This window comes from Dama dama, chromosome 25 (assembly GCF_033118175.1).
Source record: "Dama dama isolate Ldn47 chromosome 25, ASM3311817v1, whole genome shotgun sequence".
Taxonomy (NCBI): domain Eukaryota; kingdom Metazoa; phylum Chordata; class Mammalia; order Artiodactyla; family Cervidae; genus Dama; species Dama dama.
Window position 1 is genome coordinate 44324924 of NC_083705.1, and position 23570 is coordinate 44348493.

The window sequence follows — 23570 nt, forward strand, 5'->3', positions numbered from 1 at the left end:
TGCTTGCTATGCAGTCTTAATAGGAAGAGGTACGGTGGCTTCAGCCCAGGTGCCTAACTGGAACCTTTATTTCTTTTATTGAGGGAACTAGGGATCTGTGTTCTCCCCTGTGAACCATGTTGAAAAGAAACAGATTTAAAAGTACTTATGGAAAAAAAATTAAAAAATAAAAGTAATTATGGTTAGGTGCCTGCCCAACAGGTTTCATAGCAGCAGAAAGTGTTCAGAAAAAATACGTGACTTTTGGGTGCTAAAGAATCCTGAGGGCAGTCCTGCTCCTTGCTCATTACACAGGGAAACTGAAAGGGACAGATTCAAGAGAGAAACTGGAAACCATAAACTAATATGTGTCTTAGTGGCTTGTGATTTTTATTGATTTTATATTCCTAAATTCTGACCTGTTAGAGGACCATTTTTTTTTTTGCCCAGAAAAAGTATTTTTTTATAGTGAAATTTCTGTGAACACATTTTAGTCTTTTTTAATATCAGATTTCTCTTTTGATATTACTGTTATAATTTTTGCACTCTGAATGTTCAGTTCTAACATGTGCTTAGAGACCATTTAGTCCAGTTCCCTCATTTGCAAGACAGGTAATCAGAGCATTAAAAAACGATAGGTATGACTTAAACAGTGGAGAGAGTTTTTATTGTCAATCAGTTTTAGTGATTAAATGATCTTTAATTTTGTCTTTTCAAACTTTTTTTTTTGCTACAGAAGTGCCCAAAATCACATGGAATTAGCATTGACTGGTAAGCCCAAAGGTAAAAAGAAAATATGTAATAAAAAGGAAAACCCTAAAAGAAAAGAAGATTGTGAAAAGTTATTACAAAATGCACTTCCTATAATAGGTGTTTGGGAATTTGAACGTGACGATGACGAATATATTAAATTCCTTGAACTCTTCTTGAGTTATGTTCTTGAAAGAGACCTACTTGGTTCGAAGGATGCTGGCATTCCATTTCTAACTAGTTTTTCTGGATATCTTAGAGAACATGAACTTAATTCTTTACTTTTTGATGTACATACAACATTAAAACGACGTCAGGGCAAAAGCAAAAGCCAGAATGTGTTCAGGGCCGGCTCCTGCTTTGTTGTTGCTCCTGAGTCATATGAGTGTGAAAAATCAGAAAACCAGACACTTTCAGCTTCTGTACTAGCTAATCAAGGGATCAGGCGTTTTTCCGAGAACCCTTTGAATGAAGTCAATAAAAATGAAGGGAAGAGTGGGCTGTTTGGTTTAAAACAGAAGTCCGTTTATAGAATACAAGATGACAAGGCGGAGAAAACTTTAATACAGAGATTGTCAAACCATAGTGTTTGCATTCCCAAATCCACTGAAACTAGAAGATGTATTTTCAAAGCAATTCAATGCAATGATATTAACCCTCAAGGAGATCTTCCTGTAGCACTAAATAACACATGTGGCAATACAAGAAGGCTACTGGAATGGATGATAAGATGGTCTGATAAAAGACTGCTCTGTGATTCTGGACTCACTGAGCCGTCCTGTGGGTACAGTCCTGTCATTCGTGTAAAGACCTCCGCAGCCGCCGTTCTTACAGCATTGTGGCTTTTGGAACAACCCTATTTTGCTACATACAAGGCAAAAAATGCCATCGTTAAGGTAAATGCTTGAATTGCTTATGATTAGATACAAATTAAAATTCTTATTTTAGATTAAAACTGTATTTGTACTTCCCTACCTAATAAAGATAAGTAGCAGAATTGATGACAATGCTAATTATAATCTGTATCACCTAATTTTTTAAAGTAGTTGCTTTAATTCTTAGAAATGATTTATTAGGGTTAAAGTACTTTCAGAGAGGCTGTGAGATTTTGAGGTTTCATGTGTGTTTATAAATAAGAAAAAGAGGGAGTTTCCTGGTAGACTAGTGGTTAGAATTTGGCACTGTCCGTGGCATGGCCCCACTTCAGTCCCTGTTCAGGGAACTGAGATTCTGCAAGCTGTACGGCATGGCCAAAATAAAACAAGAGAGAGATAATTTTAAGTGGAATTACAAGTGGTTTTTACATTTATATTACTAAATGTCTTAATAAAGTGAAATGAAAGCAACTTTACATTTTTATTTCTGTTGTCCTGTGGCCTGAGAACATTGGTGATATACCTTTCAAGTTTGTAAGGCTGATTTCTTTTGAACACTCAAGGTAGTCAAGCTTGTTTTTTCTAGGTGGAATAATGAGTTAGCCATTGCTTTAGAATCAGATACTGAGTATGAGAAATGCAATGAATACTTGATAAATGAGTAAGAGACTTAATCAGAAGTTCTGTAGAAAGTATTAATAATCTAAAAATATAATGAAAACTAAGGGATTCAGTAATGAATATTAAATACTATAAATGGTTTGTTTTAGGTGCTAGAGAAAAATTCCCCTGGGCCTCAGAATGGACCCAGTATAGAGAGTGATTATAAAACAGATGCTGGCTGTTCTGTTGGAGTACCCACTCAAGGTGGGACTGAGGAAATAAATGATCAAAATGAATCCTGTCAAAGTATCCTGAAGTAAGTTGCTGATTATACATACCTTGTTTGATGATGTTTGGTCTTGAAGGAGAATTGAACTCTTGAAAGTTAGGGAAACAACCGTTTCTTTGAAATAGAGAAGCAGCAAGGAGTGCTTTCTGAGATATTTTAATAATACGTCACAAATTTTGTTTCTTTCCATATTAGTCTAGTGTATATCTTCTGAGACAGGAGCAAATTCATCCCAAGAAATCACTTTATTATGTTCATTGACTTCCTGTGTCAAAGTTGAACTAACCATCTCATCCATTTTTACTTAATATGTAGTACTATGAGGAATATATCCTTGAATACTAAAGCTAAAGGCTTGGTAGCAGGAAGATTCCTTTATGGGAATGGGAAATTTAGATAAGCTGAAATTATTCTAATCTGAGTAAATAAAAATGGGATATTCAGTTATTCATTGAATCTTTTCAAATTCATTTTTTATTCTTCATTTTAACCTTTTATTGATATTCTGCTATGCGCCATATGTGGTTAAAACAAAGACCTCATAAGTATGAAAGCTTAGTTTGTTCTTTTTCAATTAACTGAATCCATTGAAAGCAAACTCTTTGTTCCCAAGTATGAGTTATGATTTTAGCTGCTTCATTTTTGTCAATAGAATATCAACAGAGGTAAAAAATCCTGAAATAAAAGGAACCAAAGATGAGATTATATCTGTCACTGAAGATACTGAAAAAGAATTTGTAGATATCGATGAGGATCTTTTAGAAGTAGAAGCATTTACACAGGAGGAAGTGGATATATACCCATCAGAGTGTGAAGGTCAGTTCATTTAGCTAATCTTTTTGTTGACCTTATTGATTTGATAGGGTGAATGATTATGAGATAACTTAGTCTTATATCTAAATTGTCATGTTTATAAAATAGCCTAAATCCAGTTGTTTAAAGAGAATTTAATATTTTTGAAATGTTAAGCATATTAACTTGTAACCTGAATTTGGGGTCTTTTGCCTTGCTGTGTTGATTATTATGAGTCTCTTCATTTCTGTGAACCAATTCTGTGAACCTTTCCTTGGCAGACTTCTGTAAAACAGCAGCTCTCAGAGCTTTATATAGAATTATATGCACTGATATAAGCCCTTTCAAGGTGTATCTGGACTCACTTGGTGAAGAGGGGTTGTCTCTAGGTGTTAAAAAATATTTTTGTAAGGAGGATAGGAAATGTTTCTGCCATCATATGTTTCCTGTAATATTCCTGAACCTTCTGAAAAGTAGATTGATTAACTTTCAGAAGGTCTGTGTTTTCTTCCCTCTTGTTTCCCCACAGAGGATGCCAAAGAGGTTGCCAAAGAACCTGTGGAAAGTCCCAATATCGCCGTTTATATGCAGATGCAGACCTTACCACAGCATTTAGAAGAGGTAAGTATGTAAATATGGATTGTTGTTGTCGTTTTTTAGTTGCTCAGTTGTGTCTGACTCTTGTGACTATGGACTGCAGCCCACCAGGCTCAACCGTCCATGGAATTTCCCAGGCAAGAATACTGGAATGGGTTGCCATTTCCTTTTCCAGGGGATCTTCCCAACCTAGGGATTGAACCCGGGTCTCCTGTGTTGGCAGACGGATTCTTTACCACTGAGTCACTGGGAAGTCTTCGTAAATATAAAGTTATTTAAATCATACTATGGTAACGCTAGAGTGTTTTTATTCAGTATATCCAACCAAGGCCATTGTCTCTTAAAAGTATACTGTGAATTGTAAAGTATAGCCATGCAACGTTTTTCTTTCACAGATATTCTGTTACTAGTAAGATCTAATACTTTCAGGCAATGAAGTGTTAATTTCATAAATTGCTGTAGTAAATTAATTTAGCCAAGAGTGCTGCAAGTGTTCCTTACTCAAAATGTATAAGTTCATCAGTAGTGTGCAGTTTTTGCACATACATACATGAACTTTTATGTATTATTTGTTTCTCAAAACTCTATACACTAGATTTCCAGGTAAGACACAGACATTTCTAATTATTGAAACAGTTCCTTTAAGAGGGATTAGCTTTTGTTCTTTTTTTCTCATTTTCTAGTTGTTTTCATAGTGTACGGTTGGCCCTTAAACAACATGGCACTTAGGGGCTTCAACCCCTCCATGAAGTCAAGAATGCACATCCAGTTGTCCCTTAGTGTTCACAGAAGATTGGTTCCTGGGCCTGGTGTGGATTCAGCCAACCCCCATATCGTGTAGTAATGTATTTACTGGGGGAAAAAAAATCTGCGTATCAGTGTACCTGCTCAGTGCAAATCCAAGTTGTTCAAAGTTCTGTTGTACTTAGGTAGTAATGCATGTGTAATTTACAGATACATCATAAATACATTGTAAATGATTTCTAGTGGCATCATTTGTCTTTGCAGTTTAATATGCTCAGTGGCTTAAGGTGATGGGCTTGAGGCATCACAGGATGAAGATCTAGTCAGAGCAGGACCGGGAGTACATTTCAGTGTTTGGTTTCTCACTTGCTTTCAGACTGTTTTTGTTCAGGCGAGTGGCTAATGTGAAACCCAGGATACCAAAGACAACAATACCTGTTTGTTTCACCTCTTTTCTTTTTTGGGTACTATTAATTTTAGCAGCATTCCACAGGAGAGGCTCAGTGTCTAAGGGAAGGACCATTGGAGACATGTAAGGAGGAAGGATCAACTGAACAGAAAGGGTAAGGGGGAAAAGTCTGCGGGGCTTTCAGGGCTCACCTGGGACTCACTTGATGAAGAGGATTCTTTTTCCTCATAATTGACAGTATATGTTTTACAGTGATACTGCATTCCTGGTGAAATGGTAGCTTCAGTTTAATAGCAATGGTAATGAAAAAGTATAAAAAAAGTAAAGCAGAAGTATAATGGTAAATGTTATACTTCTAAATTTTGATAGAGTGAGGTAAATAATGATGTCTAAAATACCTTTTGTGCTGCTATCACTATCAGTCTTAAAATATACCAAAAATACCCAGAGTTTATTCACCTGTTAATTAAGGCCCTCCCTTTCCCTACTAGTTTCATTTTTATTGGGTGAAAGTAAAGAATCATATGAGTCATAACATATGTGTATGGTCTTTCACTGTTGTGGTATGATCATTGCACACTGTCCACGGAGCTTCGATGGACACATACTCTGCTTGCTAGCTTATTATTGCTTCAAGAATAGCTGAAGATAGTTTTCATATGTTGCAGTTTGGGCATGATTTCTTAATTGTTAGAATTTTTGACGTTTTGAATTTTTAGAATTACTTTGACTAAGGGAGGCAACTCAGTTAAATTTTCTTTCTCTTATGTACAAATTTTGTTCAGGCCTTCTGTGAATAATTAATAAAAGAATATGTTTAGTGTCCTGTGTCTTTACAAGTAATATAAATATTTCTGTTAATAAAAAACCAGTCATTGCAGTTCCAGATGTGATAATGGGCTCTGTAGTGTCCTGAGCAAAGTGTCTGCTTCTTCCCAGGTGAAGTTTGAGGTCCCAGCTAACTTCATTTCCACTCATTTTAGATTATATTATTTCTGTTGCCAAACATTTAATAATGTTCAAGTCATGTATTAAAGCCATCCAGACATATTCTTTGCTTTTATTTGAATCTCTTACTATTGCTATGGAGACAAATGTAAATAGATTGTAATTATGAGCTAAGCATTACAGAAGATTAGAGGATGTTTAGACTCTTAGATGGCTGAGCCTTAGATCACCTGTATGTTAGATAATGTGAAGAGTATCTTCCTAATTGATTATTAATCTTTAATTATAGTATGATCGAAGCCTCTACAGATCTTGAACACATCATTCCTCATTCATTTTGTGTAGATACAAATTCAGAAGTTTCTAGGTAAGCGTTTTTGCATACTGTACCATTCTGATATAATTACAAATAGAAAAGAGAATAAAATGATGCCTGCTGTACCATTTTGAAACAATTACTAAACATCTTGACCAAAAACTAAGAGAGTAAAATGAAATCAACGTTACGCATTGAAAGATCAAAATAGGTATCCATTTCTGACAAGTTTACGTTTCTTATTGAAAGATTTTCCTGTAACAGTTGTGTTTTAAAGACAAGCAGGAACTATTTTAGAACAAGTCTCTTCCAAAAAAGAGAGGTCATGGGTATGTTATTGAAAGAGGTAGTTCTTGCTCATGTTCAGCCTTTAGCAGATTTCTCATGAAATATGAAATGTCTTTAATTCTTTCAGAGAATAGTCATCCAGTTCTGTCTTTTGAATTTCTTTTCCAATGGTTGAAGTGTATAAATGGTGTTGAAATCAGAGAATACAGCATAAATTTGCTTTAGAAAAGTTTTCCATAATTAGAATTTATCTCCTTGCTGCTTATTAAAACACAAAGGCCAATGAAGTTGTGTTAAAACAGGCAAGTAAGTTGTAATGTCTGTTCTTCATGGATCTCCCAAATAGAATTCTGTTATTGAGCACACGCTTAATAAAAAGGTTCATATTATTGCTGAAAGGGAATGACTGTAAATCCAAATAAATCTAAACACAGTTTAATATGTTATTTTCTTTTTAGAGACAGTGATCAGTTCATTTGGACATGATAGTACCTGCTCCCTAAATTGATTTACTTATAAAACATTGAATACCTCCTGTGTTTTAAGGAATCATTCTCAAACAGTCATTTTATTTAAAACAAAAACTTACTTTGACTTTTAATTTTTATTTCTAAATGAGCATTTTTTGTTAGGATTTAGTTATTAATGTAAACTCTCTGATTTGTTTGGAAATGAAATAATCACAATACTATTGTTTCACGTTTATTGAAGAACAGCAGGAGTTTGCTCTACCCATGTTAGAATTAAACATCTTTTTAAAAATACATTTATTTATTTTTGGCTGTGCTAACTTTTCTCTAGATGCAGCAAGTGGGGACTAGTCTTTAGTTGTGATGCTCAGGCTTCTCGTTGCGCTGACTTCTCTTGTTGTGGAGCACAGGCTCTTGGGCACACGCGCTTGGTATTTGTGGTTCCCAGGCTCTCGAGCACAGGCTCAATGGATGTGGCACACGGGCATAGTTGCTCCATGGCATGTGGGATCTTCCTGGGTCAGGGTTTGAACCTGTGTCTCCTGCATTGGCAAGTGGATTCTTTACCATTGAGCCACCAGGGAAGCCCAGAGTTAAACATATTTCTTAACCCATACTTTCCACAGTTTTCTTAAATCCACTCTGGATCTTTAAATTTGATCCAAGAAATATATTTCTAAGCCAAATTACATCAGAATGATTGCACAGGTCTCAAACTCAGGTGCCTACAGGGACCAGGCAAGTAAAATAAATGTGTAAGCTGTCCCAGGCATTGTAGCACCATAGGGCGGGGGCCATGGCCATGGCTCATTTTCTGAGCTCTTGGGAATCTAGAGCTGCTCACAGAAGTGAGGTGGCTGAGCAGACCAGCCAACCTCTGCTCAAAGGTATCTGAAGTTTATTTTCTGACACAGCAGAACAGCTCTGCTAATGACAAATGTGTCTGGGGGCTGAGGGATACAGTGAGATAGGCTTTAGGGTTTAAATTTCCTGAAAACTTCCAGAAAGCTTTTAAAATAGAATAAAAAAGTAGGATCAAAATACTCAGCTCATAAACACCTAATGTGTTTCTTTTCTTGAATAATGTGTGCTTTTTATTTACATGCTTCTACATAGTACTCCAATCTCTGCGTGTAAAGAGAAATCTTCCTCAGCTCCACCTTTGGCATCAAATGGAGTCACAGTGGCTTCACAGACACCTGGACCAGCAGCTCAGCCAACCCAGAGAAGTGAACCCAGGGCCCAATTATCACAGTCTTCTGATTCTGTTAGGCAAATGCTCCAAGATGAAATGTTTAAATTAGTCCAGGTAAGCACATCTCCGTTTAACCAAGTAATGGTATGTGGTATATGCATCAGGTTTTAAAATATGAACAAACTTCCAGAGTCTGAAAAGTTAAAATTAAATTGCAGGGTTTCTCTGCTTTGGGCACTCTTCCTTTGTTATTCAGAAGTTCTAATTCTAGGGTCTACGGTCTCAACTGAGTTCCCTACTTCTCCTGATAACTTCTTTTTTCTGAGCTCTTGGGAATCCAGAGCTGCTGACAACAGTGAGGTGGCTGAGCAGATCAGCCAACCCCTGCTCTAAGGTATCTGAAGTTTATTTTCTAACACAACCTGTCACATCATATTTCTCATCCTCAAACCAAATGTTGGCTTAGTTTGAAATTGTCACCTGCATTTAACGTGTTGTTCGCTTTGCCTTCTGTCATCTTTTTCTCACCTGGTTATCCTTTTCTCTGTCTGCCAACAATTAAAAAATTATTTCCCTTTCCCTTTTCTGTTGTATTCCTTATACATTGATTCCCCTCACATCTGTTCTTTTCTTCATGTATTTTACATTCACTTTTACATCTTTGTATGTGATGCAGTGTACCATTTCTATACCAGTAATTCTGGGCACTAATTTTCTCTTTAAATTTATGGGCCCTGATACAAAGACTTTTTCAGCATGCTCCATCATCCCATGGAACTTCTTTTTTTTTTAATTTTTAAAATTTATTTATTTTAATTGGAGGCTAATTACTTTACAATATTGTAGTGGTTTTTGCCATCCATTGACATGAATCAGCCATGGATGTACATGTGTTCCTCATTCAAACCCCTCTCCCACCTCCCTCCCCATCCCATCCCTCAGGGTCATCCCAGTGCACCAGCCCTGAGCACCCTGTCTCATGCATTGAACCTGGACTGGCGATCTCTTTCACATATGACAATATACATGTTTCAATGCTATTCTCTCATATCATCCCACCCTCACCTTCTCCCATAGAGTCCAAAAGACTGTTCTATACATCTGTGTCTCTTTTGCTATCTCGCATATAGGGTTTTTGTTACCATCTTTCTAAATTCCATATATATGCATTAATATATTGTATTGGTGTTTTTCTTTCTGACTTACTTCACTCTGTATAATAGGCTCCAGTTTCATCCACCTCGTTAGAACTGATTCAAGTATATTCTTTTTAATGGCTGAGTAATATTCCATTGTGTATATGTACCATAGCTTTCTTACCCATTCGTCTGCCGATGGACATCTAGGTTGCTTCCATGTCCTGGCTATTATAAACAGTGCTGCGATGAACATTGGGGTGCATGTGTCTCTTTCAATTCTGGTTTCCTTGGTGTGTATGCCCAGCAGTGGGATTTCTGGGTCACCGTGGAACTTCTTGAAACTGATTTTATTCTTATTCTTCTGAGTCTCTTATTTCCCTTTTCTCTTTTGTAGCATCACCTATTTTACCTGCTTAAAGTTTAATTTTTTGTTTATGATTTTCACATATTATTTATTTTTTATTTATTGGCCAAACTGCATGTGGAATCTTAGATCCCTGACCAGAGTTTGAACCCATGCCCCCCTGCAGTGGAAGCACAGAGCCCCAACCACTGGACTGCCAGGAAGTCCCCTGCTTAAAGTTTTAGAGGCATTTGTCAAACTTGTTTTCTGGATTACCTAGAGTCTTTGCTGGTCGCTGCCCTGTATATTTAACGGTTCTCAAGATAATTCTGGTACACACAGAAGGTTAAGAGTCGCTGTCTTGGAGTCATCTTTCCCTCTCTCACTGTGCACATTCAGTGTTGTCTTGATTCTTTCGCCCACATTGTGTGTCTATTTCTTTTCTTTTTTTTTTTTTTGGTTTTACCAGTTTATTGCTACCAACCCGTCTCCCTTCAGCCTTCCCATGTGTGAGTGCTCAGTCATGTAACCCCATGGACTGCAGCCCGCCAGGCTTCTCTGTCCGTGCCTTTTTCCAGGGAAGAATACTGGAGTGGGTTGCCACTTCCTTCTCCATATTTGCTATTTCTATAACTATCACCAACCTTAGATTCTTAGAACTTCACACTTCTATTGTCTTAAATATGCATTTCTGAGATCTTCTTCTCCAGATATTGTTCTAATACTGTTACTTTTATGTTCTAAAAACCTTCAGTGAATTTCAGGTACAAATTTATATACTCTGTGATGTCAATCATGTGTTAAAATACAAAGAGTAAAAGGAAACATGCTAAAAATGTTAATACTAGTTATCTTTGGGAATAGGATTATGTATCATTTTTTATTTTCTTTCTGATGCTTCTTTTTTATGTAATAAGCATGTATTTCTTTTGTAATTGAAAGGAACCTCCATTTTTTATTAAATTTGTTTTTAGTTGAAGGATAATTGCTTTACAATATTGTATTGGTTTCTGTCATACATCAACATGAATCAGCCATGGATGTACTTCTGTCTCCTCCCTCTTGAACCTCCCACCCCATCCCACCCCTCTAGGTTGTTACAGAGCCTGGGTTTGAGTTCCTTAGTCATAAAGCAAATTCCCATTGGCCATCTAGTTTACATATGGTAATGTATATATTTCTGTGTTACTCACTCATCCGTCCCACCCTCTCTTTCCTCCCCCAACTGCCCCATGTCTATAAGTGTGGGGAACCTAAATTAAAAAAAAAAAGAAGCCTGCAGGGTTTCCTTCTTGGCTTTTTTAATAAAGGACAGCTTTTATCTTCCCTCTTTTCCCACCATACTTTCCCGTTTAGTGGTCCTCAGACTGTGGTCTCTGAACCCTTAGCATCAGCATCACTTGGATATTTGACACACAGGTTGTCAGGCCCCCATCCCAGACCGATTGGAATCAGACTCTGGAGATGGTGCTCATCACAGTGTACAAGTCCTCAGGTGACTCTGACGCGTGCTGCAGCTGGGGAACCACTACGCTAGCCTCCCTTCTCATTAGCTGTAAATTTTCTAATCCATCCAAGCCAGTATGTACTAGTGATCCGAAAGCTTTTCTGCACATTGAAGTCTCCTCATCATCCTAACAACTACTCATCCTGGCTCACATGCCCGGATGCTCTGATTTTATTGGCATGGGGTGTGACCTGGCCATGGGGATCTTTTAACTGCTCCTCAAGTGATTCTGTTGTGCAAGGTTTGTGAACCACTGTGCATACCTTTGCCTTTCACTCAAATAGCCCTTTCACAGGAATTCCTCACTCTTCACCTGTTTCCTGATCTCTACTTTTTTCTTTCGTGAAAACCTGTTCACACACCCATTTAGGAATTCTTCTTTAATTATCCTCACCCACAAAATAAATAAAATTTTAAAAATTTAGGCAATCTAGTTATGGTCACCCGCTCCATCAGCTCACTCCTTTATGATCCCTGGGATATTTATGTAAACTGCTTCCCAGATGATCTCAAGTCGCATTATGAGTTCATAGTTGTAGTTAACTCCTCCTTGAAGACAGGAAGCTATTCTTCTTTCCCTTTTTTTTTTTTTTTAAGATCTCTCCCAGCTATACTTCATACTCAGCACTTACGGGTCTGACAAATACTAAGATAGAAGTATGATTGTTTTGGAATACTCAGATAATTGTTGCTTCTTTGGGTCTTTTCATTAGATTTTAAGATGTTTCTTTAATTTTTATTTTATTCTAGCTGCAACAGATCAACTTCATGAGCCTAATGCAAATAGTAGGATCATCCTTTGCTAACCTCCCAGATATTCATCAGCTCCTACAGCAGTCCCAGTCTGTGCATGTGGTGGGAAGCCAAGGATCAAACCCCACGAGAGGGAGTAATGATGTTGGAGACACCAGTAGAAATCTGAAGGAGAGATTTTTCATTAAACCACAACCCATGGGAGAGTATGCCAGAGAGCCTGGCAAGAACAGCCCACACTGCCATAAAGAAATCGTGCAATCCAATGAAAACAGTAATGGAAACTTAGAGGTAATGCGTTTTAAACTACCACTGAAGTTTTCCTTGTAGTTTCAGTGGTTGTTTGTTTGTGTAAATGAGTTATTTAGTAGTTACTATACTCTACAAACTGTAACACATATTGAACATTATTTACAAAATAAGGAGTTTGTAACATATTTTAAAATTACATCATAGTTTTTTCTTTCTCTTCCAGCATGTTCCACATGGGAGTGCTCCTTTTTGTCAATCAGAAGGTCAGCCCCAGAATAGAGGACTAACTCCAGGCTCTCACAGCTTACCAACCACCTCTTTGTCTCCAGTCCCCGGTGGAAACACTCACCTCCACCTTTTGTCTGCATCTTCTGCCATTCCACAGACACCTAGACTTATCCCCACTGCAAATACTTCCAGACGTAGTGATGGTTTCCCTTTGCTTCAGTTTCAGCCCAAGCCTGAATTTAAGCCCGTTTCCTTCCACACAGAGAGAGTTCCTCAAGTTCCCTTCAGTCCTCTGCCACAGCCTAGAGAGGCTTGGGGATTATCTGATTTCTCACAGTCTCCTTTGCCAAAGGTAGCAATGGACACTACTTCAATATCCCATTTGAATCTGAGCCAGTATAATACTGAAGCCATAAAAAAAGCAGCTGAGCCGAAAAAATGGGCAGAAACAATAATTAAAAAAATCCCAAAGCATGTGAACTTGGATCAGTGTGTTGGACAAGAAAACTTGACACCTCAACAGGACTCTACAACATTTATAAAACCAGAAAATATTTTTGATGTTAAACCAGGATCCTTTGAGATATCTTCTCAGAATTCCTCTGGACTTCCTTTATTGCACCTGCAACTTAAACCTCCTTACATGTTTTCTTCTACCTCAAGAACATCAGTTACAGTTCCATCAATACCTATTAGAACCATGGCAGAAGAAAGAAAATGCCCAAGATTATCACTGCTTCATTCATGTCTAGGCCCGGAAAATATGGTAATGATTTTTGCAGAGTGTTGCAAAAGCACATTCCTGCATTTTTCATAGCATAAATGTACACTCAATGAAAGGCTCTAACACATTTATTTTTCAAAAAATAATGCTTCTGTTATTGGAAATAACATACAGGTTTGATTTAAAATAATAATTGGGTATCTTAAAGGTTTTAGGGCTTCCCAGGTGGCACTAGCAGTAAAGAACCTGCCTGCCAGTGCAGGAGACATAAGACACATGGGTTTGATCCCTGGGTCGGAAAGATCCCCTGGAGAAGGAAGTGGCAACCCACTCCAGTATTCTTGGCTGGAGGAGCCTGGTGGGCTACAGTCCATGAGATCACAGAGTTGGACACTACTGAAGCAATTAAGCACATAGGTTTTAGGTCTTTCTTATACATCAGTACCAGAGTTTTCTAGACTCTTTCATAGATATGTCTGAGATCCTGCTCAGAGAAGAAATAAGTAAAATGACCAGTATTCTTGTTTATACGTGTAGGGGAGTGTGTGTATGTTTCTGTCTAGAGTGAGAGGGCATTGTTTGAGGTTCCTAGCAATTGTAATATGATTTCCTTCAAATCTATTACAGGTTAAAATTGTTAAATAGACCCAGATCTGTAAGTAGTTTTACTTATTAAAAATATATTTCTTTTTTAAATACTTAAAACACAAAGTTTAAATTCTTTATAAACCCACCAAGTCCTGTTTAAAGTTGTAACCTTTGATTAATGAGATTCAGACTGTTCAGGTTCTACTTCTGTTAAGTCAGTGATTGAGTTGAGTAATTCATTCTCTGGTACCCTTCTAAGATTCTAAAATGGTATCGGGAAAAGAAGTAGTCATTCCGTAGAAAAAGTACTTATCATGCCTCCTTTTCTTCTGAACATATTATGAACAAAAGGAAAGAATTGAAGGAGTGGAGAAGTATATGTTTTTTGGAAGGTTTTAAAGACTTTCTTTTAAAATTAGAATAGCATAATAAAACCCCAAGTTATACCATCACCCAACATCAGTTGTTACCAATGTATTGCTTATTTGTTCCATCCATAATCTCCATCCCTGTGCATCCTCCCAGTTCCAGAGAATTTTAAATCCAAGCTAGGACACAACTGAAGTGACTTAGCAGCAGCAGCAGCAGGCATTATTTTAACTTCATTTGTAATTGTAAGAAGGAAGAGTCTTAATATGAAAAAGAAATAAAGAAAATGAGGACTTCTAGCAAAATTTCTGAAATGCTCAGTAGAAAGTTTCAGAAATGATTTCTAAAATAATTTATACTTTAAGATCTGGATACTCATCGTACTTGTTAACTTTGATATGTTCTGTCACTTGCACATCTTAGTTTAAACAAACGTTTTTCTCAGTTTTTATTAACATGTTGTCTAATTGACATGTTTGTAATTTTAAATGACTGTCCTATTGTTTCTTTTCTTTAGTCCCAAAAACCACAACTTATTCCACTTGAAAACCTCATTGCATTTAAACAAAGGCAACAGAACTTGACACATAATTTCTTTGAACAAGGTGATCCTGGACATCTCCAGCTTCTAAAGGTCAAAATAGAATCATCTGAATTGAGACAAGGGAAGGACAGTAAAAAAAGGCAAGTTTTAAGTGAAATTTTATTTGAGCATATACCTGCAAACATAAATACAAGTTTATTATTAGTGACAATAATACAGTTAAATATATGGAAAGTATCTGGTTCAACCTCTCAGCCTATACACAATTGCATATTCAATTTCCTTGTCAAGTGTCATGCATTTGAATACATCTTGTGATGAGAAAAATTCCTATAATGTGAGAGACAAATACTAGTATTTTTTAAATGCTATTAAGGAATTCTTTCCTGGCATTCAGTAGGCTGGAGGTTTCTTTTACCTTTTTCTTTAACAGGATGAGCAGTCATCTTTTGCAGTAAATATTTGGTATCATGAAATATTCTATCTACTGTTCAATACACTGACATAACGTTTATTGTTATTCATCATCTTACCGTATCTTCCAGACTCATACAGAGCCACAGTGGTGTGAATTGTTTCAGGGCACTAAGAAATGTGCATGTGAAAAGCAAGGCTGTGACTTTTCATGAAGAGCATATATAGTGTTTCACTCATAATGGATGTTCAAGACATGTGTTCATGGTGGATTTTTACTTAGTCTAGAAAACATTTTTTTAAATTTCATGTTTATCAGGCCCTAAAATCTACTACCAGGGCTCTCTTTCCAGAAATGGTTCTTTGCTTCCATCTTTTCTAAGTAAACCCTCTTCAAAGTAAGTTTTCCCTGTAGCTTTTTGGGCCCTCCTTCCTCCTCCCTGGGGTTTCCTCCTTGGAGCCTGAGTTTGCCTGACTTCTTTATAAATAGGTCAATGGTGGTATCTAATAGGGTTTCCAGGGCCAGCTTCAGATCTGCAGAAAAGAGAATTTGAAAGTTACCTGACATGTGTAACTCTAACCTGAGTTTCCCATGACTAACAGAAAAGTCAGTTCAGTAGTAGAGGAACTAGAAATAACTTTCTTGTGTCCCTGACTTTTGCTTGTATTTATTCTAGCAGAATATCTTGCTAATTTAATTAAATGCCACTGAAAATAATCTATTGACATAATTTTCATAACTGTCTTCCTATATAGCATGATACAGATGAAAAACTGATGTTCCTAAAATAGTAAAAATATGCTTTACACTGTGATTTTTAACAGACAAAGACGACGAGCTGAAAAAGAACTGCAAGAAGAAAGATCAGAGAAACTTAGGAGAAAACCAAGTGTGACTTTCCAACCAGAGGATATCATCATTAATGATAATGATCCAGAAGTAGTCGTGAAACCCAAGGTACAGAAAAACTACAATGCATTCTTCCCTGGTCTGCGTGTACACAGAGTTCAGAATGTCTGTAGTTTGTTTAGTCGTGTGATTGCTAGAAGCTTCTGATTGTGGCTAGGAGGATCTTAACAACTTATTGACCAGAGGCGTATTAACACTTTTTTTGTCCCCCAAACATTATTGACCAGAGACGTTTGAATGTTTACTTACATAACAAATCGCTGGCCACAGGCACTAGTTTCTGCAAGAATCCCCTGGTCAATAATGTGTTAATATCATTAAGTACAAAAGTCCTGACTGCATCCCTCCATACAGGATAGACATGAAGTTATGAACATGAAAAGCAACTTGTTGGTAAATCAAAAACTGTAGTTAAGAGCATCTGCTTGTGTAATTTTATATTTTTAAATCACTCTGATTTTTTTCTGTGACATCTTAATGCATATTGTGGGTTTCTCCTGTGATAGCTTCACCCACCTCTTTTAGAGGCCTCTAGGGTTTCCCCGACATAGGTTTTTAATACAGCCTCTATTTTATATCAGATCTTTGCAAACATTCCTTCTAAATTTGGGGACTGTTTACCTATGCAACAAGAGATTAAATAAAACAAATAGTTTTGTTTATTTGAATCTTAGCACCCTCTTTCAGTAAGTCCTCAAGAACGTGTCTGGAGGCACTTCTAAGTGTCGAGTCCTTGAATAGTTTTGATACTATTTGAGAGTTAAAGCTAGTCTGCAGGAGAAAATTGCATATGGTAATTTAGTACCTGCATTAAATTGGTAATGCTCTTTTTTGTTGCTTGATCTGTGAATTTCATGAACACCTGTGGAATTACTTTGATAGAATAAATAATTTGATAGAATAAGTAAATTTTTTTTAATTTTAAAAAAAAATATTTCTAGAGTTATAAGATTTGAAACTAAACCGCCCCCCCCAAATCAACATTCCTCATAGCTATTGAATATTTTTTCAAAATATTATATGTCTTTGAGTTAGTCATAAATTGATCATTTGGGATTCATTTAGGAGCAACAAGAACATCATGGTTCCCAGCCTTTAGAAGACTTTGACATTTCTTTTGGTATGTATATACATGATTAATGTCATGTCTCCATTCAGAGTTAAAAATCTGCTTTCTAAAAATATGTTTATGAGATGAAGTTATTTTCATGTTGTCTTTGACAGGATGGTGTGTATGTCTGTCCGTGTGTGTGTGTGTGTTTTGCTGTGTTATCCATTAGCGCAGTGGTTGACAGACTGTACCCAAAGGCCAGACCTGGACCACACCTGGTTTTTTCTAACTTTTATTTTATATTGGACTACAGTTGATTTACAGTGTTGTGTTAGTTTCAGGTATGTGTGTGTGTGTGTGTGTGTGTGTGTGTGTTGCTCAGTCGTGTCCAACTCTTTGAGACCCCATGAACTGTAGCTCGCCAGGCTCCTCTGTCCATGGAGTTCTCTAGGCAAAAATACTGTGGGCTGCCCACACTTGTTTTTGTAAATCAAGTTTAATTGATGCCCATTTATTTATATATTGTCTATGACAGTTTTCACATTGCAGCAGGGTTCATTTGTTGCAAAAAGGACCATATGGTTCACAAAGCCTAAAGATTTATTATCTGGCCCTTTACAGAAAGAGTTTATCAGCCCCTATAGTAAAGCAATGCAATTAGTTAGAATCTCAAAGAAGATATTGATATATGAGGCCCAAAAGGAAACTATGGGAGAAAATGCCTGGAGTCAAATTAATCATAGAAAATACATATACATTAAAGGAATTAGTTCAGAGAAGAGGACTTGTTTATACATTGTAAATTCTTTTCCTTCTTGAGTTGATGGATTCATTTCTTGCCTTTGAATGTATGTGTTTCCCCAAGGCTTTCTCCCCAGTGTTTTTCACACATGTACACACAAACTCTTGTGCCTCTAGGCTCATTCACTGTCACGACTTCAGCTTTTAAATTATTTTGGTGACACTCAGATACACACCTACCCTGTCTCATCTTTCTTTTCTACTTTCTCCTTAAATTCAGCATATCCGCAAGAGTTACCTGGTGACCTCATGGTTAGGATTCCGAGCTTTCATTGCCATGGCCCAAGTTCAGTCCCTGGTCAGGAACTGAGATCCTGCAAGCCATGCAAAAAACAAAGAAGTCAGATTTTAAACTGGCATTTTCCTATTAATGATATGACCATTCATTTGATTGGTCAAGATTTTTCCCTTGGAGTCATCTCACGTCTGTTGCCCCGTTCCTTCACTTGACCCTTGACCTGGTGCTCCCTCCATTCCTCCGTGCCTCGGCCCAGCCTCAGGCCTCCGTGTGCCGAGCTGTCGTCTCCTTACCCGTGGCTTCCACCTCTCAGCTTCCCAATCCGTCTGGTGTTCTTGCTCCCCGTTCTCTTATCTTAAAACCCTGTTCTCTCTCATTCTTAATAACATTCTTTCTCTTTACAAAGGTAATACTATGTATTAACTGGAGAAAATTTAGAAAATGCAAATAGGGAGTATTCTTTTGGGTTTATTTTCGAAATATCTGTACTCATATGTATCTATAAATGTATATCTATATCTATCCGTATGAAAGAAAGTGTTAGTCTCTTAAGCCGTGTCTGACTTTTTTGCGACTCCATGGACCTAGCCCACCAGGCTCCCCTGTCCATGGCATTTCCCAAGCAAGAATACTGGAGTGGATTGCCCTTTCCTCCTCCAGGGGATCTTCCTGATCCAGGGATCGAATCCAGGTTTCCTGCACTGCAGACAGATTCTTTACCACTGAGCCACCAGGGAAGCCCTATCTATCTGTATATCTATATATAAATAATACCTCCTCTGCTTATTTATAACTTACTTGTTTTTACAAAATAGTATTAAGGTATTTGAGCTTCCCTGGTGGCTCAGTGGTAAAGAATCCGCCTGCCGATGCAGGTGACGCAGATTTGATCCCTGGGTCACAAAGATCCCCTGGAGAAGGAAATGGCTGTCCACTCCAGTATTCTTGCCTGGGAAATCCCATGGACAGAGGAGCCTGGTGGGCTGTAGTACACGGGGTCACAAAAGTCAGACAAGACTTAGTGACCAAACAACAACAGCATTAGGGTATTTGTCTTCCCATATCACTAGATATTCTTCCACAGTGTCATTTAAAATGACCTTGTAGTGCTTCCCTCATAGCTCAATTTGTAAAGAATCCGCCTGCAATGCAGGAGACCCCGGTTCGATTCCTGTCTGGAAGATCCGCTGGAGAAAGGATAGGTTACCCACTCCACTATTCTTGGGCTCCCCTTGTGGCTCAGCTGGTAAAGAATCTGCCTGCAATGTGGGGGACCTGGTTTTAGTCCCTGGGTTGCGAAGATACCCTGGAGAAGGGAAAGGCTGCCCACTCCAGTATTCTGGCCTGGAGAATTCCATGGAATAAGTCCATGGGGTCGCAAGGAGTTGGACACAACTGAGCGACTTTCGCTTTCACTGTAGTACTCCAGTGAATATGTATTGTGTTATGCCACACAGCAAGAATTCTCTGACACCAGCTGCAAGTCCTATAATTCAATTCCATTCTGAGACTACTAATAATCTATGGGTTCATCAACCTATGGGTTGACCCCACAGGTCAAGGGATCAGTCCCCAAAGACTCCCTATTTTCTTTAGATGTCAGCTGCAAACAAGGTTCCCCCAAAACCTGCATTTTTGTCTGGTCGAATGTAAATTCAGGGATTCCTGTGGCCACTCCCCCACAGGTCTACTAATTCTCTAGAACAACTCCAGAACTTGGAAAAGCGCTTTAGCTGTGATTACAGTTTCATTATAAAGGCTACAACTCAGGAAGAGCCAAATGGGAGAGATGCCTAGGGCAAGGTGTGGGGGTTTGAGGACACAGAGGTCCCACTCCTTTTGGGGTACACCATCCTTCCTACACATCCACTTACTCATCAACCTAGAAGTCCCCTCAGACTTGTTGTCTCAGGGTTTTTCCTGAACTCTCAGTATATGGAAAGATCAGACTCCAGTTGCTCTCCCTTCCCTGGAGGTGGGTGTGGAGCAGGGCTGATGGTTTCTCTGGTGAGCAGCCCCCTTCCTGAAACTGTCTAGGGGCCTGCAGGGGTCAGCTCATTAGCCCAAAGGCAGATACGATCAAAAGGGGCTCATCATGAATAACAAAATATGCTCCTATCATTCAGGAACTTCCAAGGGCTTAAGGAATTCCGTGCCTGGAGCCAAGAACAAAGACCAAATATATATTTTTTCATTATACTACCATGTGCCATCATTGATACTCTCATTCTACTTAGACTCCCTGGGTGATCTCCCAGAAAATTCCATGTCTAAACCCAAACTCCCATAATAGTGTTCGGACTTTGACTCTACTTCCTGTTGATCTTTTTGTCCAGGGTAGAAATGACCTCAAGTCTGAATCTGTTATCCCTCCCCCGCCAACTGGCTTCTCCTCCTGTGTTCTGTCTCCAATTGTGTCACTGCCAACTTAACCCCAAGACACACGCTATTCTGAATTCTGCTTTCCCCTCTCCCTCTCATCCAGTCAGTAGCCCGTTCTTTCTTTCTTACTTTTTTCCTAATGTTTTACTTTCTTTATAATTCTGAAATTTTTCCTCTCCCTTTTATTCCTCACCATTATTGGATGTGTATTTGAACTGCTGCAGCAGCCTCATCTGTCTGATAGCCTTTCTTTAATTTTACCCACTCGAATTTATTTTTCACACACCGGCTGGGGTGGTTTTTCTAGAACACTGGTCTCACCATATCATTTCCCTACCTAACAACTTCTACTGGATCTTCATCAGCCAGAAGAGTAAGTTTCTAGCCCGGGCATACAGAGTCTTCAACAATTTTGATATTGATTCCATTGAACTGTCTGTGAGGGTCAACTTAGATACCACTTCACTCAGAAAGTCCATTTTGATAACATCTTGACACCGTGTACCTCACCTCCCTTGAAGTAGGTACTCTATTTCTTGGCTCCTGGTGATATATTGGCTTCTCAATGCTTGCTTCCAATGTTTTGTTGTTATATTTAAGAAAAGCTCCAAGATGATGTTAATACTTCCGCTGGATTGCATTTCATGGCCTCTGTAAAAAAGAAAGCTAAAGAATGTCAGGATGCAAGTACAAATACAGACCCAGGTAAAATGCTATTTTACTTTAATTTTGAAAATTCATATATATATATATTTTTAAATTCATATATTTTTAACCTTTAATATATGCCTACTTTTTTTCAAAACAATAGTTTAAGGGGAATTTAAAATTATGTGACATTAGTTTCTCATCCCAGGTTCTTGTTCCTAACCCTGGTATATAGTTTACAAATTTTAAACTGAATTTATGATAACTTTATTAAAATATAATAGATACTTGTTTAAAAATGCCATGAACTATATCATAAATCAGTAGAAATAGTATTTTTAGTTTGGGTTCTCTATGCCATAATTGACTTTACTAGAATTTCATGCCTAAGATTGAGAGGCCTGAAGTTGTGGCTACTGAAGTTGAGTTTGAAGAGGAGGACTAGGCTGGGTTTAGTGTGGGAAGAATATGTGTAACTGTGACCAGAAATAGAATAAATGTTGGAGGAACTCATGTTTGGAATTTTGCCTGATAAGCTTCTTCATTAATGTATTGAATGAATGTATTAGCTGGCCTCCAGTATTTTTCTCCTACAAATGATGCTTCCATGAGTAATTTCTTGCATAGAACCTTTTTTCTCTCTTTTGGTCATCACTATGACTTAGCTAATAACTCTTTTACCCTTTACCAATCCAGTTGATTAAAATAAAAAACATCTGTTATTTTAATTTTTATTTATTTCTGAATGAGGTTGAGCATGTATAAGACTGTTTTTTAATAAGATGTTTTTTGATACAAAGGTTCAGTGTGCATTGGAGGAGCATTCTTAAATGTATCTTTGAGAAAGCCTAGAGGTACTTTGCTGCTCTGTTGTCTTCTAAAGTCAGCAGCTATTTGCTGGAAGTTTGTTATTCATCCAGGTGATCAGGCCCAGAATATAAATAGTAATAAAATTAAAATTATTTTATTAATTAAGAAATTAAATTCTTAAGCTGTCAGTCTAGTTTTCTGCCACTTTTTATGCACAATATATAAAAAAATTTATGCTTGTATATTGAATTTTTTCTGTGGTTGTAAAGTCCCTTTTCTGTTTTCTCTTTTTGTCACAAATTTCATTGATATCAAGAAGCTGCTTCTCAAGAAGTTGTTTCTGAATGTCATAAAAATCAACAAGTCATTTCTTCCATATCAGGTGTGATTTCTTTTTTTTTTTTCTTCCTGAGAACAGCATGACTAATTAAAGGTTATGTCTGTATGATGGCTAAAACAGGAGTTACCACCCCCCATAAAAAAGCAGTTAAACCAAAAATTGATTTAATAGAGATAAAATGATTTTTCATTTTTTTAGTTTTATGCTTGTCATGTGGTTTAAATTCAAGCCTTGGCACCAAGTTTTCGGTACTCAGTACTGCAGTGAGTTAGATTTTGCTTGTGAAATTTGAAAGTAATGTTCTATTAAAAATATGGTGCTAGGAAATAAGATTAGAGTTATAGGACAAAAAGCACAGTTAGACTGCTGACCTGTTGTGATAGGCTTCTTTATTGTTTTGAATAAGAAGCTAATGACTTCTATAAAATTAAGATATTAAACTTTTTAAGTGGTATGATTTAGCTACAATCTCTATATATACTAAGAACCACTGAGTTATACATTTGAGTTATACATTTTTATACATACATACATATATATATACACTCATATATATGTTATACATTTTTAAAGGAGGTGAATTATGTCTCAATAAAGCTGTTTAACCAAATGAACAAACAAGAAGAAGCAGTGTTGAAAGTAAAAAAATTTGCTATGATTAATTTCCTAAAATCTGGTTTTATTGAAATGTTAAACAAAAATGACTTAATATATCTGACATGGAAAAAGGAAATTACAGCATTTTCTTGGTATGACTTAGATATTTCATTATTGTTATGAATCATTCATATGAGAAAAACTGTAGTCAGTCTGTATTCAATTATGAATTACTCTAGATTAAATACAATCTTGCCATTAGAGTAGAATAGAATTTTCTTTAATGTATTCATACAAAGAAACTTAGATTTTCAACAAATACTTTTAATGTTGTTTGTTGCTAACTTGTTCTTACAAAGTTAATGATGTAGAACTATTTACAGGAATTTTTTTTACTATCTTGATTTTTAGAACATGAATCTTTGAATGTTCCTCAACTTTTGGCTCCAGATATATGTCTAAATCTCAGACTTCCCACTGAAATATCAGAGAAACCTCTGTCACCTTCAGCATCTGATACGGTACTAAATTTGAAAGTTTTAATAATAGCTTTGTGCTAAAATTTATCATGGTCATCTGCATTATTCAGTTGTATAGATGAAATGAGGCCAAAAAGTCTCACCTACGTAGATTTGTTGGAAAGGTCAAAATTTAGTTTAAGATTTAAATGTTATGCC

At 37.1% G+C, this 23570-nt stretch overlaps 1 protein-coding gene across 10 annotated transcripts in view; it reads left to right on the forward strand.

Moving 5' to 3' along the window:
- CPLANE1 (ciliogenesis and planar polarity effector complex subunit 1) overlaps positions 1-23570 on the forward strand; it is a 103213-nt gene that overhangs the window by 39569 nt on the left and 40074 nt on the right. For 6 of the 10 annotated variants that reach the window (XR_009690580.1, XM_061129929.1, XM_061129928.1 and 3 more), the window contains 15 exons: positions 716-1625; positions 2375-2523; positions 3149-3312; positions 3818-3909; positions 5110-5192; positions 6276-6353; positions 8177-8369; positions 11995-12288; positions 12473-13243; positions 14676-14842; positions 15942-16074; positions 17092-17146; positions 21099-21203; positions 22273-22338; positions 23305-23414. Coding sequence is in view for 9 of the 10 variants with exons in the window: in XM_061129929.1 (XP_060985912.1) it covers positions 716-1625; positions 2375-2523; positions 3149-3312; positions 3818-3909; positions 5110-5192; positions 6276-6353; positions 8177-8369; positions 11995-12288; positions 12473-13243; positions 14676-14842; positions 15942-16074; positions 17092-17146; positions 21099-21203; positions 22273-22338; positions 23305-23414 (3370 nt within the window). In the remaining variant the exon portion in view is untranslated. The remainder of the gene's footprint in view (positions 1-715; positions 1626-2374; positions 2524-3148; positions 3313-3817; positions 3910-5109; positions 5193-6275; positions 6354-8176; positions 8370-11994; positions 12289-12472; positions 13244-14675; positions 14843-15941; positions 16075-17091; positions 17147-21098; positions 21204-22272; positions 22339-23304; positions 23415-23570) is intronic. The other 4 variants (XM_061129930.1, XM_061129932.1, XM_061129933.1 and 1 more) reach the window with 4 other exon arrangements.